This window comes from Cheilinus undulatus, linkage group 1 (genome assembly GCF_018320785.1).
Source record: "Cheilinus undulatus linkage group 1, ASM1832078v1, whole genome shotgun sequence".
NCBI lineage: Eukaryota > Metazoa > Chordata > Actinopteri > Labriformes > Labridae > Cheilinus > Cheilinus undulatus.
The window spans coordinates 41245747-41263588 of record NC_054865.1 but is presented as its reverse complement, the minus strand read 5'-3'; the positions used below and the strand labels follow the sequence as shown (position 1 = coordinate 41263588).

At 37.7% G+C, this 17842-nt stretch overlaps 1 protein-coding gene and 1 long non-coding RNA gene across 2 annotated transcripts in view; both read left to right on the top strand.

Moving 5' to 3' along the window:
- The first annotated feature begins 10133 nt into the window (after positions 1-10133).
- LOC121514057 lies at positions 10134-12862 on the top strand. The gene is made up of 2 exons (XR_005992258.1): positions 10134-10305; positions 11702-12862. It is a non-coding gene; the product is annotated as an uncharacterized LOC121514057 (long non-coding RNA).
- Positions 12863-16844: 3982 nt separating this feature from the next.
- Positions 16845-17842, top strand: part of gpc5a (glypican 5a) — a 233352-nt gene continuing 232354 nt past the window's right edge. Inside the window, exon 1 of the mRNA XM_041796648.1 lies at positions 16845-17274. Within this exon, the coding sequence (XP_041652582.1) occupies positions 17127-17274 (148 nt within the window). The 5' untranslated portion in view covers positions 16845-17126. The remainder of the gene's footprint in view (positions 17275-17842) is intronic.

Genomic DNA, 17842 nt, shown 5'->3' with positions numbered 1-17842 from the left:
AACTTTATTTGATTAGCTATGACTGTTTGTCAGCATTTAAACAACGTCAGCACTTAAGAGCTCTGAGCAAATTTGAAGCATCTCTCATTATTTTGCTATGATCTGATATTTATTATAAAAATCTGTAAAAGCATATAGATTGATCTTTTTAAAAAACGTGATGAAAATGCTGGTTGCAAATTGAAATACAGTCTAATTTCCCCCTTTTAAAGGTTCCCTTTTCTACTCTAAAGACACTGTGCTTCTATGACAGACATTTCTGAATGCAGGTCATACATTAAATGCAGTAAAGAATAACTTTTATGGAGTTGTGTTACTGCTTCAGCTAAATTGAATGATCAAATCCTTATGTATTCTTATGCTTCACGAATTTGTGTATTTAATGTATTTATACATTTGGAAAAACTGACAGTGTGCTTTTACACGCCACATCTGTGAGCTCTTAAACATCACTTTTTCAAAACCTAATAGTGTAAGCGTTGTTCGAAATGCTGTTAAGTAAAATAAAATGTATGCTTTTTTTAAACTTTTATTTTAGCAAATTATTGAAATGATTCAACTCCTTCTTTCTGACAAATGCTGGCAGTTTTTTTCATTGTACATAGTCTTGACTTCTGTTTGAAGATTAGGTATTTTTAATGTTTTAGTACAGAAAGACATTGCAAAGCTTCAAGAAACATAATCACTCAGCATGGGGATTTCTTTGTGTAAAATGTTTCAGTTGTCTTTTTTGTTTCTTTGCTTCCTAGAACTTACCACAAAAGCAAAAGGGACAAACACAGGGAGGAAGGAAAACAAAGTGACAAATCACAGCAAAAACTCCCTCAGCGTTCGGTGCAGTTGCTCAGCCCATGATGACTTTAATCAGCAGTAGCAGTGTCTACATGAAGCTTTGTTCAGATTTAATTCCAGTATTTTTTACTCTTATTCTTTTCTTGCACAGTTTGTGGCCATATCACCTTATCCCTGCAAAAGATTGAGAGATAGACTGTTACAGCCAGACAAGCAACAGGCTGTGATGTAATATAGAAAAACAACTCCTGGTGAAAGCATGTCCCCCAAAGTTTGTCTTTTGTATTTCCTACTGACAAGCTCAACAGCTCAGTATCCCATAATGATTTCAAAAGTATGCTTACAGACATTCATTGTTAAAGAATGAAACACTTTTGTTTGACCAAAGACTTTAGTCTAGACGAATAAACACTTTCTAATAACTCAAGAACATTTCAGGGATGTGAGTCAGAGTTGGGGGATGGAAGTTTGCTCTATTCACGCTAGTTGATAAAGGTTGATAAAGTGCCATCTTTGGTGGCCAGAATTTGGCAATTTGCCTTTTTTGTATCCTGTTAATAGACTAGCTTTGACAAAGTTCCCTGTAAAGTCGGGGGTACACTTTGCAATTTTCCTGCGATTCAGCCATGAATTTAGCTGTTGGATCGGGCGTCGTTTCTTGTGCTGTGTACAGGGACATATGACGGCCAACCACAGCCTGTTGTACGACTGCACGACCTGCTCCTGACTGATCGGAAGGATTTCTGGCATGTTATATATTTTGGTATGACTTCAGAAACTTCACAGTGAGAGCAGAAACGTGAACTTTTGGGGGTTGTTTTCCTTTGTAAACTGTCTGAAAACGTCCTAAATTACCATGGCAACGGCTGGAATGACTTTATGATGCACTCCTGTTATAAGGGAAATAAACGAGCAAGAAATATTCCTCTCCGTGGACCTGAGAAGATGATGTTTGTGTGTGTTGAATAGAGAGAGGTAGTGGGAGAGGGAGAGAAAGCGAGAGAGGGAGAGAGAGCGGTAGAGATAGAGGGGGGAAAGAGAGAAAATGAAAGGAGACACTTCACCCCGAGTGTGTGTCTTTTTAAAAAGGAAACCCTACAGGTTTCTGTCACAGTCCGTCCTAATTTCATTCGCACAGTGTGAGCACTCGGGTTGTGCATGACCGTCGGATCGTACAGTGTGAGCACACAACTCGTGTGCGATGGTCGTGCGTCGTAAGCGATTCAGTTGCACAGTGTGAGATGACTTTCTGCCACGACCTTTGTACAATCGGCTTGAAATTGCACCAGTGTACACCCGGCTTAAGTGAGCACATTTCTGTAATAACCCTCTTTGGTGTCCTCTGAATAGACAAAACTTCATTAAGTGCCCTTTTTGTTACCTGTAAGTGGACAAAAACGGACAAATCTCTCTCTATGGCATGTGTCCAATAGCAGAGAAAAGCAAGTTATTGCCATAAGTTTCTTAAGTTTAAGTTCAACTTTATCCAAACTTTTTTGGTCTCTGGTGCCTCACCTACAGAGCGGGGGGCCTTTTAATTGTCTTCACCCCTGCTCCCTAAGCATTCTGAGCTTGCCCCTGGCTGAAGCGATTTACTCAAAACCATTGCTGAAACTTTTATACTACCAGGTTTAAAAATCACCATAATTACCTTGGAGTGATTTAGGACTTCTAGACATCTTTCAGCAGTGCTTGATTTGAGAAGTTTTCTGAATAATTTTAGATGGGTTTATGCTCCAAGTAGGCCCTGCTCAGAGGAGCATGTCTCCTCATTACTTAATGATGCTCATGGGAGAGTGAATATCATTCAGCAGTGAACATCACCATGATAAGTTTTACCATGTCGTGTTTAGTCAACGCATCAAGAATGATGACAGGAATAAAAAGTGCTGAGGGAGAAAAATTTGAAAAATTCAGAATATTTTGTAGCCTGTCAAGATGAGATATTTTATTGTCATACTCTTTTACCTGAAGGGACTAAAATAGAAAAACAGAAGAGTCTTTTTAATGATCTCAGATCTGACATAGTCCTAATAATGTTTTAAAAAGGCAAATTAAAGACAGAAAGTCACGTCATGACTTTAGAAGGCAAAATATGAGATAGAGTCTAAATCATGAGTTTAAGAGGTCAAAACATGAGCTATAATTATAAATCAGAAGTTTAAATGCTCAAAAAATGAGTTTAAATGTTTAATTGTGAACCTAAAAAGTCAAAATATGGCATTAAAAGTCAAAGTTAGGAGTTTGAAAGGTCAAAATAAGAGATAAAATTCAAAATCATACGTTTAAAAGGTCAAAATACAAGTTTAAAGTCCTAATGGTGAGTCAAAAAGTAAAATTTGGACTTTAAAGTCCAAATTAGGAGTTTGAAAGGTCCAAACATAAGATAAAATTCCTAATCATGAGTATAAAAGGTCAAAATATGAGATAAAATTTAAAATTGTGTATCTAAAAGTTCAAAATAGCATATACAAAATCAAAATCACAAGTTTAAGTTGTACATTTGAAATGCAAAATTGAAAATCTGAAATGATAACACAACGTGACTAAACAAGGATATTTTAAATAATCAAGTTTACATTTTCATAATGAAGGAAATCGAGAAATCTAGAGACCTGACATCGATGGGCCAGTTATAATAAAAATATGATATTATCTTGCAGGCCAGGTATTACTGTACCTTGGGCTGAATTTAGTCCCTAGGCCTTGAGTCTGACACCCCTGCCCTGGTCCATATATTTTCATGGTGTCTTAAAAAGCATTAAAAGTTGAAAAATTCATTTAGTCAAAATTAAGGCTTTTTAAAGGTTTTGTAAAGTCTTAAATACAAATCTATAAGGTCCTAAAAATTGTTTTGGGGTTTTCGAATAATCTAAAGCAGTCGTAGGCTTTAAAATGCTTTGAAATCAGAATTAATGAGTATTACAGATTTATTGAAATGGCCAATAACATGCTGTATTTCTGATCTTAAAACCAGAGTGTATGCTGTTATACTTTTCAACTTCAACTGCTGTGTAAAACCTGTAAATACTGCTGGTACATCTAATTAGATTGCAGTACAACTACTTTTAGGCAGCTTAAGTAGAAATAGGAGCTTCTATTGTTAGTTTTTTTTCTTATCTTCTTGTCTAAAACTTATCGGAACAGCCTAATTTGCAAACTATAACAAGAAAACTTAACGTGTTGTTAAAGTAATGGATTAGAAATCGGAGATACGAAAGAGTCTTAAAAAGTATGAAGAAGGTCTTGAAAAAAGTCTTAAAAAGTATCAAATTTAATGTCAGATTTTCTGTGTATATATCCTGATTTTACTTTTAACAATTTTGCAGTCATAAAGGATTGTTTTTTTTTTTTGGTTGTTTTCTTGATCTTGACTCATTTATGTATCTCCTTATTTTGGGATAAAGCTTTTTCCTCTCATGATAATCTGTACCTTTCTTGAGATCCCTTCAAAGCAAAGAAAATGTACGTGATTTTACAGGAAACAGGGTAAATAATATACATGGAGTATGTCCCTTATGGGCTTCTGTAATGATGTGCTTTTTAAACATTTTTGTTTTGTTCTGTGACTTTTTTCAGTCATGTTTGCTCCATCTAAAGTCAAACCTGTCTCCTTTTCTGCTGTATAAATCTTAATGGTTGAAAGTTTTGGAAGAGTTTCTCGTGAAGGGGGTGTTGGTGAATCCTGAGGGTAGACTAGTTGAGATCCACTGATCTATAGAGTCCTCTTCGCAGGTCTGCCTTCATACCACCAGACTAACTGGAGGAGTAACAGAGAAAGAAAACACATGTGATACTGGCAAGGATAATAATGAAAATACCCACCATTTAACTGTCTTACCATCTCTCCTGTGGGCGCTGTGCATGGCATCCATGGGTGAACATGTTTCATGCTCCTTCAGCCACATCATGCCGCACATTTTCAACCTGTCAGCCTCCATGAGCTTCCTCTCCACCAGGGACACTGCTGCTTCTGAGAGCTGGGAGCCAGACTGGAGGATCCTCAGGACATTTTCTCCGTCTGTGCATCAAACAATGAGACTATGAAAGTTTGGTGCAGAAAAACAGAACTGGCTTTTGAAAACACTGCAATGAAATACTGTTGCATAGTTTCCATTACTTTTTCTGCACAGCAGTGAGGAGCTGCAGACGTCACACATGGATGTTTTCATTCCTAACCCGCAGCAAAATGAAAATTTCCCTTTGGCAAAAGATAGTTAAGCAGAGGGTGGGAATGTAAAAGATAACTTCATCACTACTTTTTGTCACGGCTGTAACAGATCAGCATGCTGAGTCATTAAAACCTCAACTACCCTGACCATAAAATGAGGTCCAGTCTAATAAACATCATTGCAAATCAGATTTCTGCACTCTTTGAACATGACTCAAGTGTCCTCCTACATTGTAAAAAACAATCTAACATAAATGAGCGTATGGCTCTGAGAGCGTGTTCTCTATCTTTGTGTGAGTGGGTGAGTTTTTGTGTCCTCCCACCCCCTCGCCTGAAGTGATCTCTGCTCTTGTGAGATGTTTTTGTCCTGTGTGAGGCTTCACAGCTGAATGAGCCGTGGTCAGGCGAGGTGAGTTCAGTTGACCCTGGGGTCACGTAGAGACAATGGTGGCCGAGCTTTTATGGGAGGAACAAAACAGAGACCCCCAGGCTCATGGCCTCTGTGGTGGGAGGGGCTTAGATATGGTAGGCCATTTTGGAGAGAAAGAGGAGAAGGGCCGCTGCATCTAAGGGGATGTTCTGCAGGTTTAAATGTTATTAACGCATGGTGTTAAAGCTGCACATTTAACCTGCAAACCTGCCTGTCATACTCACCTTTTCCTTTACATTCCAGCATACTTCCCATGTTGCTTACAAACTTCTCTTCCTTTATATTCATCCAGATAAATCTGCATTATCTAATGAAAAATGCAACAACAAAAAAAGATGACTTTAGCCAACACCTGCTCTGATATCAGATCTTCAACTATCGTTTATGCAGAGACACAGAGCTTGAAGAGGAAAAGGTGGGGGTGGGGCAGGGGGTCCAATAAGGAAAGCTGTAAGCTTTTATCTGACCCCATGGGACGATGTGAAGTCTCCAACCTCCCTGCGTCCACCCACCCCCCACCTCACTTCTATATGCAGAGGAACTAGCCCCACCGCTGGCTTTGTGTGGGGGGTTGGGGGTCATGACTGAACGCTCCCACTCCCACAGAGCGCTCAGAGAAGTGGAGACGAACAGATAATGTGGTTTAAGGGTGAAAAGTTTTCTATTGCTCAGTCAGATGGAGGATATAAAGCTTAAACAAAAAAAAAAAATTACGCTTTCTTGTTCTGAGAATCAGACATCAGAGTGCAGAAAATGATTTTTTTTAAACAGTTTTATCTATTAAAAAAAAAAAACAATTTTCAATCAGCTGCAAGAAAATAAGCTTCCCTCCATCTCTGAACTTTCTTTGTTACATAAAGCTGATTTTTTAAAAAACAACAGAAACTCCAGTGATGGGGAAGTTGTGGTCAGTGCTTCCTCTTACAGTTGAGCAGCATTTATATCATTATGGATATACAGTATACAGTAGGCTAGTTCCCTCTGCTGGCCAGCCACCATACTGTGCCACAGTCATCTGTTCATGATGATTCACAGGATTAAACACATAGTGAGCTGATGTGTATTTTCTGCTTTCAATTTACCGCACACTGGGCTTGGATCAGCCATTCCCAAACTTCTGTCTGCTGCGGCCAAACTTGAGACCTGAAAATTCTCTAGGGCACTGAAACCGCTGTCCAACCATAAGACTCAGATATTTACCTTTTATTTATCTGATTTATGTTTTAAACACAGGGAATTTCAATGTGAACACTTTGCTTTCACATCAACCTTACTCGGGGAGGGTTTGTGGGGTCACATAATACAGTTTATTAGCCACCTAAATTTATTCTGCTTTGATCAGGCGTCCGCAAACGTCTGATCACTTAAAAATGTTGTTTTCTAACATTCACATCTTTAAATGGACCTTGTGGTGCAGCCAACTCTTCCCGGGTAGCATAAATGTCTCAGAAGACACTGATAAAATCTTACAATGGAAAGCAAACGGCACAGTGGGATGTTAAACGATGTGTCACCAGCAAGTCCAACACCAGTTGAATCATGACACCAGTTCCATACATAGGATAAAATAAACAATAAAAAGGTGACGTGAGCTCAAACTTCCATCCAAGTTGTGTTACTTCAGACAGTCAGTATTTTTTCCAGGGCTGTCAAAAGATCAAAATTTTAAATCTCACACCCTTTTTATAAAGCCACATTTCAAAATGCCACTATTTTAAGCCATTTTGGATTTTTCTGCTGTCTTAAACTAAGTGACTAAATGACTTCCTTTTTGGAAAAAAACCTGCTTTAAGAGGTACGTCTAAGACTATAACATGGAGTGACCACAGTAAAAGGAACTTATAGATTGAAAATGATATAAGAGAACACTTAAAAGGTTCAGATGACTTTTGACTTGTCCACTCTGAGATTTTTAAAGGGAAATGAGACATTAAGGAGCAGTGGTTGACTTATTTTACATCAGTGTGGCTGCAGGGAAGCTCTGACAAGGATTAACCAAAGTGTGATGAAGGGACAAAAGAAGCATACAATTAATCGCAATTATAAACATAGTGCTCTAATTGTGGACCTTGATTAATTGCGATTAACTTGTTAAATCTTGACAGTCCTAATTTATTTTTCATTACTATGATTTTTAGGTGTTGTAAATGAGCTCTCGCGGCCCACATGCTGGAAGGCACCGGCTTAAAATGAGCCAAAATTGTCACACTTGTAAATATATTACTCTCAGATTTCTGTTGTTGTGTTCATGTTTTTATTTGCAAAGTAAAGGCTCTTGATTTTTTTCCCCCAAACTTCCTTTGTGCTCATAAATAGTAAATAGTTGAGGTTATGTGCAGAAAGGAGGAAACAAATATGAGGTCAGATTTTCTTTGTTATAATTCTTTAACAAAAAAAAGAATACCTAATTCATTTTAAATCTTTGTTATGTGAACAAAACCCTTATTGTAAATGTTTTTATAGTTATTCTAAAGCAACAGAAGGAACTAGAGCCAAAGGCTTTGATTTGTAAAAGTAGTACTTTAGTATATTACACTCATTTTATAACAATTACACAGTATAAACACATTCACATTTGGATATTTACACGGTTGGTTAAATTAATTCTTATGTAATGACTTTTGTGGTCTAAGAACTAACTTCATCTAATTACAAATGTCAGAAAGTCAAATTAAAAGTCCATTTTTTTCTGTAAAATCGAGGCTTGTATAAGTTTAAAGAAAGTATAAATTGTAAAGCAAAAACAAGAAGCTGTGCTGGGACAATTGTGGTAACTGTGTAGCCTCGGTGGAGTAAAGAGTTTCAGATTTATTTTTGAACAAAATGCATCATTTCAGTTTGTAAAGTAATTCTCAAGATTTTCTTTTTCTTTGATGGAGCTAAATAAAAATCTTAGTTATCAACAGCATAAAAAAACAGCAGGTTTGAGAGCTTATTTCCAGTTTAATACACAAAGTTGTCACCTTGCACAAGCGATGCAGTTTCTCTAAAGGCAGAAAGGCCGGTAGCGTGGTCATTTTGCTCATATAATTGAGTGTTTTTAACAATGTATTAAATATTAACACAATTAAAATGTTACAATGAAATATGTCTTGATGGTTTTTATTCTTAATGCAGACAGAGTCTGAGTGCAGGCCTTACCTCCTGCCCGGGGCCCCTGAATTCTGCTGCAGACCTCAAATACTCTTCTGTTGTGGTTTGATGGTAAATATTTTTGGTTGAAATGTCTCCACAAAATCCAGACGTTTTCTTTTACATCAAAGAACAAAAAGAGACGCCAGAGCATGATTGAACTGTGAGCTCTCATTAAATGTTAAAGCTTGAAAATTAAATGCAAATATTAGGACAACTCTGCCCTAGAATTACATGATGTTTCATAATGCAAAAGTGCAACAGAAGACTCATATTAGGGTTATTTTTTTCTCACTTCAAAGATCTTTAAAACAACTGTTGAAATAAGTTTTTAAAACTTTTGAATTGTTTATTTTTTTTATTGAGCTGATGTTGTACTAAAATGATCATTATTATCTGACCACAAAAGTTATTTAAAATCAGATCTGATAATTTTGTTTTTACATTTTGTGGACTTTGATTGATTCATACCTTTATTTCAAACATGAAGGGGACAACTTAAAGAACAAACACAAGTGAACAGCAATAAAAGAAAAAACAGTAACTTTCAACTGCTAATTCGTAAGCATCTCAGTTTATCTTCAGAGTAAGGACACAAAAAGATAAGTTTTATTAAAGAAACTGCCCGGATAGATTTGTTGACTAAGATGTTCATTAAGATGAAAACAAAAGTTTTTTTTTTTTTTTTTTTTTACTAAAAATACATTTTAAAATTTAAATGAGTAACTTTGAAATGCTATAACTATTTATAATCCATCACTGTAAGCCTGTTTTAAACATTAAGTTTGTTTGAACATTTGGACAAATTTCCCCATGGGGTTAAAAAAAGTAAATCTTTATTATAATGTTGGAGAAAACTGATTTTTAAGAAGTCAAATGCCAAACTATTTTACAGTAGAAAAAGTGGACTGCTTGATCGAAGCAACTTCATAATAAGATAATATAGTTAATCATTCTTTTCTGCATTGAGTTCAAAATACAAATTGCATTTATTTAGTTTAAACTGCATTTTTTAAATAGGCTTGATTTTATTTTCCCTCCTCGGAAATCAATAAAAACAATCAAATTTATAGTGAAGAACAAAGTGGCATTACATGCTAAATAAACGACACTAATGTCCCGAGGATCAGCAACAGGTTAATTATATAAACATTTTTAGGCAAAATAATACTACTTAAAAATAACAACTTTGGTTAACATTTGTCCTCAACAAGTTGACAAATCACCGCTATTATTTTGACTGAAACGAAAAAAAAATCCTAGTTTTCGAATAATATATTTTTATTTTCTAAAGCAAACTTTAATGTGCATTAAACTGCATGACTAAGCATGCCTTTTCCCGCTCTGCATGCATTTAATGTTTCTATTTTAAAGGTTGTCGAAAGCCGCAGTGATCCCTGTCTGTTTCCCTCTCCTTCCCTGGAGAGGTGGAGGCTGTTTGGTTGGATATGTGGGTCGGAAGTACCGTAGTTTATGTATGCTAATAGGGAGAGTTGGGGGTTGTAGCTAGATATTTACGTTCAGTGGGAGCCGCCCTTCATTCACCCACATGGTTACCAACTGGTCGCCTTCGCGCCACTTTCCTAACCCCGCAATCATTTTAAAGCAGCATATCAGGGCTATAAATTGACTCACGATCCGCTCGGATTTCACTTCATGCTTCGGTCTTGTTTAGCAGTAGAAAAGTTTTCGGATTAGTTACGTATTTATTTCTCTCTTTTGTCGGTGGGAGACTACACGGCAGCCCAAGCAAGTGAGCGAAGATGGTGGATTTCGGCTGGTGAGTGTCTACCGAGCGCATGTTTATCGGCAAGGAAGTCGGGTTTTGGGTTATATTTTAATCTTTGTTTTGGGGAATAAAATGTCTAAGGGGGTGTTTTATGTCCGATTTATTTGTATAAATATTGTGTTGCGTGATATATCCAAACATTAACACGTAAATGCTATGCTGGCGATGAAAACAGTGTAACGTGAGGCGCATGGCAGCCCCCTCTGCTCCACCATTGAGGGAATGAGGGAGATTTGAAAAGCTGTCCGGAGCTTTCTCCGCTGCGCTTTCCCAACTAGTTGGAGAAAAATCTGGTCCCGTGTCAAAGCTTAAGTGGTTATAAAGACACGGATAGGATATTTGTAAAGTTAGTTTGTGATTGTGGTAAATTTGTTGTTCAGTGTTGAGTGCAGTGGTGTGTGAGTTAAAGTGCCCCCCAGAACAAAGCAGCAGCACATGGGGCAGTTTTAGGCCGCGCGTTTTAGCTCAACTAGCCTAGCCTAGCCACATAAACTTTGAACCAGCTTTGACGGTTAACATCTACATTTATTTTTAATGTCTTGAGCACATAGACACCCACATTTGGCTCGTTTAATACAGCATCCACAGCGTGAGCACAGTCCCGTTAATTATTTCAAATACTGCTCGGTTGTTGTTGGCTAACGGCTACACACTGTCGTCAAACTCGATTGTAATTTTAATAGTCTACCAGCAGGATGTAAAATAAGCCAACCTGCCCCGTTTTAAAACATCCACCCTAGCTATACTAACATAAGTTGCTGTTTAACTACCTGAAATATCGCTAACACGCTTTGCTATATTTTCATACGGCTAACAGCAGCTGAAAGCAGCTAAAGCTAATCTCAACCAGCGCTCGGCTGCTGTGTGCCGTTAGCTACTGTTCCTACATGAACCCCAAACTTGATTTCTGTGCGCCCTGAAATCGCAAGATACATCATTCTCCGTTAAATGACAACACGCAACTTCAGTTTTTAGTGTTGTAAACTCTGTTGGCGTCTGACTTGCTTGGTTTAAAAGCCATTTAAGCTAAGGTTGGCGCACTTCGAGGCGCCATGTTAAAGACGGTGGGGGAGGGGTGATCAACATCGTTCTCCACGCATGCGCCTCTCTGGCGCAGGGAACGCGGGCCGCAGGCTCTACTACTCATTCATGTTTTCAGTGACCTCGTGCTGCTGTAATAAATCATAACATAACGAGTCACAACAACTAACCTCTGTAATCATATGCTGATTAGTGAGAATAATACACATGCATCAAAAACGACGCAAGTACGCACTTTTGTGGAAATGCGTTACTCTGGCGCCAAGGGAAATGCGTACTTGTTGCAGCCCTGAAAATCCTAATCAAAATCATTTAAAATTATCCTGTTTCTTTTTCCTGTCTACAGATCCACTATGAAGTGCAGGACTCCAAACAGCAACGCACCATAAAGCAGTTACCCATCTTTGTATTGGTGCTGGACGGCAACAACGCTGTAAACAGTCCGTGTATTGTCAAAGTGCTTACAGTGCAGGTAGTACTATGTAATTCCTACTGCAGTGGAGGCACTTACAGCAATATCCAGACACTGTTGTGCAGGTTCTGTACTCTTACATGTCATATTGAAGTACTGTCTTTGTGCTAAGGTGCATCTAGTGCAGATAGTGAAATAGACTAGCACCTACTGCCCTAAGTGCTCCTTCTGGCATAAGGGGCTGTGATATGCGCCACCAGACCATTCTCTAATTTCTAATTGGGCTCAAATATCTCGCAGTTCTCTGCTAGTTTTGCATAGTTGCACTACAAGAATAGATGAGTTGTGCAAATCTATGCAAAACTGATGGTGGCCTGCTTGCTCTCCTCCTGTTTTGTTCAGATTTTTGGTTTTGGGGGTGACACATCAAACTCAATTTGCTTGAATTACACACCTGTAATACTGTTGTAAAAAAAACAGGATAATTTCTGAGGTCAAGCCCAGCGACACAGTTTCAGCAGTACTAAAGTGCTTATAGTGCAGGTAGTGTTTTCCTATCTACTGCAATATAAGCACTTGAAGTACTTCTAACTGCCTCCTGCTAAAGGTCACAAGTTTAAAAATTCTGACTCGTCGATTTATCATTGTCACTTGGTCAGTTTTGCTGGTTTGCATTCAGCTTTAACTGATGTTTGCTGTGCAAATCCATGCAAAACTGATTAGGTTGATGAACTGTGTTTCAACAAGTGGAATACCTTGACACCGATATTTTTTTTTTACCTCATGATCTCTGGGGAGGTCCTGTCCTGTGCAGGTGGGGATTAGTAGCAATGCTGTGTTTCTAGAGGTATTGCACTTGTCCCGGCCTGTGTGGGACCAAGGAGATGGCACTGACCTAAGAAAAAAGCTGTGATTTTCTATACTTTGATCAGATTGTAAATATTATGATGCTTTTGATTTCTGGTATTAAGCTTAAACTGCTTTATTGTAATGCTATTCAACATATATCATTTTTTGAATTTTTGTGAGTGTTTGTTTTGTAACTTGCAATTTGGAAACTTTAATAAATCTTTTTCATGCTTGATGTTTTCTTCACTTTCAGTGTTGGTTTTTCTTTTTTTTAAGTAAAAGATGCTTTAAGCATGGAAATTGTGAAGCAGTAAAACTCCTACCTGTTTAATACTACCTGCATCCTTCAGGTTGAAAAATGAGTTGGATGATTCTGGGGAGACTTCCAAGTAAAGGCCCCTGTGAACAGCTTAAATGCAGTTTTCATTGCTTGACAGCTAATCCTCAGCACAACATTGATCTCAATGCACTGTGTATTAGTTTGTATGGTCTACAGCGGTGTTAATTTTAGCAGCTATTTTTAATTAAATTGATTTAAATGGTCTTAGTCTTCAGATGAAATGTCTTTTAGTTTGTCATATTTTAGTTGTTATACTCTTTTTAGTTTTAGTCTAGTTTTGGTCCATAAATAGTCCTTACATTTTAGTCTTTATCTTTAGTCCAAGCATTTTATGGTGGTGTGTTACATGCACTCTGCCAAACCTGGGATCCCTGCTTTCTAGAGCTGAGAGGCAGAATAGCTACAGCTGTATTGCTTTGAGAGAAATATGGACTTTGAACGTCTGACAAAAACTACATTTTAGTGTAGTTTTAGTCATCATGATGAAAACTAACTTTTTGTCAGTTTTAGTCATCACAGATCTATTTTTGTTGGTCTTAGTCTAGTTTTTGTCATGGAAAAAAAAAGACTGGCGGGAAACATTTTTAGTCATAGTTTAGTCAATGAAATTAACACGTCTACACTGATTCTTATGTAGGGTCCTGACCCCACAAGGGTATAATAGGAAGGTAAACACTAAGAAAAGAGCGAAATAATGACAACCATTAAAATAAAAGCTCTGACAATGTTGCATTTTTGAAAATAACCATTGAGAGTTAGATCCTTAAATTTTGCTGGTGATTATTAAAAAGTGTTTTCAAAGACAATGAAATCAGATATATTTAAGGAACATTTAAAGGAGTTTTAAGAGTAACGTTTGAAATAAAAAACAAGGAATTTGAGAGATTTCACATGATGGCGACTCTTAGAAGAGGCTCATGCAAGACACTTGTACTCCGGGATAGAACAACAGTACAGCTATTTTAATGTTTTCTTGTCCCGGGGAGGAAAGGGTTAATTTTACCCCAATAATTAAAACAAAGCCCTATCTGTAGCTCCTATACTTGGGCTTGATGCAGCTTGTTGGCCCTCAAGAAATTAATGTTATCACCAGATACACAAAATCTAGATAATTCTTAGCAAACAGGCTACTCCCAGAGGAAAAAAATTGCTTTTGAATGAAACAAAAGATGGAGTCTATTCAGACAAGTTCATTGAAAAATTGATTCTTTCTGGCAGTCGTATCAGAATTTACTGACCTTTAAGCTACATTTAATTTGAACTGGAGTATCTAAAAAAGGATGGGAGACAGACTATTCCAACTTATAAATCATTCCAGGTGGGTTACAAATCAATCATCTAAACCATTTTGCGTAATTCACTCTCCTAAAGACAGTTTAATTCTGATGAGAATGATCAGATTAATCATATGGTTGCTTATACCTGTGTTTTCAAAGGTTTACCTGGACTCATTAGGAGGCCTGTGGGGTATTTCATAGTCAATAAATTGTAGAAAGGTGAATTCAGCTAGATGGTCCTGCTTTAGTAAACTGTATGGCCTTTAAATATGTTGAGCACTAGATCTATTGATAATTTTACTAATCGTCACAGGCCTCTTGATTAATAATATGTTAAAAATGTGGGGAAAATAAATTTATTTTTGAATGCCCACTTTTGAGAGAAACCTCAGATTCCAGGTATACATCGACAAGCAGTGATTTGTTATGAAATTTTGTTAGTTTTTAACAAAAAAATTTAAACCAGCTATATCTGATGTGTCACATTAACAGCGCTGAAGCATTTCATGTATGAAGAAATTCATTGAAAAATATATTTTAAATTGAACATGTTGAACATGTGTCTGTGTGTTTGTGTCTTTGCGTCAGTTGTACGTGCTGGTTGTGTGTGCATGCCAGAAGGGTAAAACCAGAGACAAGAGCTTTGTCAGTGATGCATCTTTGCAAAGTGATGTTTGAAATGCTTACATTAATGGTTAAAAATGTATTAGTTCATGGTACTCAGTGATATCCCCCTTTACTCCGTCACATCTGTTGTGGTTGTATTGTAGCCTTACTTCCTTTTCCTGTCTTCATGTTGTCTCTTTTTACTCCTTTGTTCCCATGATTGTCTGCCCTTGTGTTGTCAACCAGTGCTTCCCAAACAGTGTGCCTGGGCCGACTGGTGGGCCCATGAGGTACTGAAGGTGGTCCCAACGAGGTCATTTACAGTAACTAAAAATCAGAGAGAAAAAAAATAGGTCACATCTTAAATCATCATAAAACACGTTATGTGACTTTCAGACTCAGAAGTTACAAAACACAGAAATTTTATCTCATGTAGTCTTTTTTCATTCATCTAATGAATACTATCAGTGTCATGGTTTGACTGGTGTTAGATTAACTGGTGAACCATTCAACTGTTATGCTCAAATCCTGATTTTACAAATTTATCTTCAGAGAAATAATGCTACTTTGAAAGAGTTTGCCAGTTCATGAAATATTTTTACAGAGATAGTAAAGGAAAAATCATGTAAGTGATTTGCAGATGCCTGATCAAAACAAAATAAATGGCAGTGGCTCATAAATTGTAATATTTGACCCCATAACAACTTTCCTAGTAATGTTAATGTATCTGAAAGCAAATCACCTCAATTAAAATGTCCTGTTTATGAAAAAAAAATATATTAAATAAAAGGTAATTGTTTGAGCCTCATGTTATGATTGTACAATGTGTTTGGTAGGCCCCAAAAGATTTTTAGGTCTCAAATTGTCCGTAGCATACTGATGTTTGGGAAAGGCTGCTCTAGGCTACCACTAGGCTCTGTAGCCTATTGTTGTTTAAAACTGTGGCCCATAACTCTATTCCATCCGATACCCATCTTCTTCCACTTATTCAAGGTCAGGTTGCAGTGGCAGCAGAGTGAATAAGTCAACCCAGACATCCCCCTTCCCAGCAAATTTTCCCAGTATCTCCTGAGGGATTCTGAGGTGCTCCCAGGCCAGGTTGAATATACCATCCCCCCCAGCGAGTTCCGGGTCTGTCCTGGCAGGGGCGTAGCTAGGGATTTTGGGCCCCCAGAAAAAATAATACACAGGCCCCCCCTTAACCGGCTAGCCAAGCAACAAATGTTGCATCATTTTTTACAAATATATATGCATTTAAATGTCTTTTTGAAGCATAATTCCCCCATTTATAAGCAATATTTTTATTATGGTTAAACTGAATTTACTTGCATTATTTCATAGCGCTGGACTTTACCATTTGGAATTTTTTATTTATTTATTTTACTCTATTTGATACAAATTTCAGCCTGTTGACTGATTCATTTTGTTGCTTTTGATTCAATAATGACACTAATTACTTTGAAAAAAAGATAAAACACACTTTTCATTGCAGGCTCTCAAGGGCCCCTCCCTACTCCCTACTTACCCTACAGTTGAACAGGCCTGGAAGACCCCCACAGGGAGGCATGCATGAGGTATCCTGATAAGATGCCTAAACCACCAGAACTGTCTCTTTTCAATGTGAAGGAGCAGCGTCTTTACTTTGAGATCCCTCCAGTGTCCAAGCTCCTCACCCGTCTTATAGCTAACCTCAGAGAGAACCTTACTAGTCGAGCTAAAACAGGCCATTAACTAAAATGACTTGTTTACCCCCAAAATGCAAGTTTATATTCACATTTAAACTTCTTTATTTAATAGTTGTAAATTTACAACATAGGTTAAAAAAAAACCCAATCAGTTATTGTGATTAGCAGTTGAATTTTGAGGGACTATGATGTTCCAACCTTATTTGGCCCATTTAAGCTGAATTCGCCCATAAAGTCTTTTGCAGTTCGGAGCCTGCCCACCAGGTGTCACTGTCAGCCCGCAGGTCAGCCACACATCCAGCCGCTGACTTCAGGTAACGTTTCGGTTCCGCCTCTGCTGTCGGTCCAACCAACTTGGCCAACATGCCGCCGTCACACCGAGGAGTCTCCCTGCTCTAACTTTCTGAGTGTGTGTGGATTTTAAAGATTTCCCGGAGCGTCGTATCGACACGAACACGGACGCCACATGTTTAAGCTGAACCCTGAAACCTGAAATGTGGACGGGACACACCTGAGCGGACTACAGGTTCAGAGGAGATCACAACTTTCAGACAGGCTTCTTTTTTCTCTTTTGTGGATTATTAACTCGGGATTTTATCAAAATGAGCGTCCCGTTGGCAAACCTCATCCTCCTGGCGTGTTGCTTTGGATTAGGGTCTGGAAGTCCAAACAAATGCGACGAAGTGCGGAAAGTTTTCCAACTCAGGCAAATTGGACCGAGTCAGTTATTGCCTACAAGTCCCAGACCAGGTATGTATGAGCCGTATTATATATGTACCACTTTAGTGTATGATATTATGAGGGAATTTTCTCAATCATCAAAATATTTCTTCATCTACAGTTTACATATTATTATTATTATTCCAGCATAGCAACCAAAGCATAAAAAAGCCTCTGAATGAAAGAAAAGCTCTCCAGCAATGATTCTGCACATTACCTCCCTGTAGAGCCCATAAACTTAGCTTTTAACCTCTCATTTTCTTTTTTTCTTGAAGTCTGGAGTTACACACACCTTTTAAAGCCATTTTAGAGGCGTGTGTGCAGTTATGATAATGATATAGACACAAACACAGGGGAGCTTTGAGCTAAATGGCATCTTTTTTGGTGTGACGTTCAAATGAAGTTTTTAAGAGTCTCATATTACTGCGGCCAAGGCTGTCAATAAAGGGGGAGAAAGGGGAAAGCTCTCTGGGGCCCAGCCAAATTGGGGGCAGCAAATCACAGTCCATGGTAGAGTTAAGCTGCAATAATCATATTTTAACCTAAATAATAACCATTCTTATCAAAGCAACAAAAAATATTTTATTAATTAATTTAT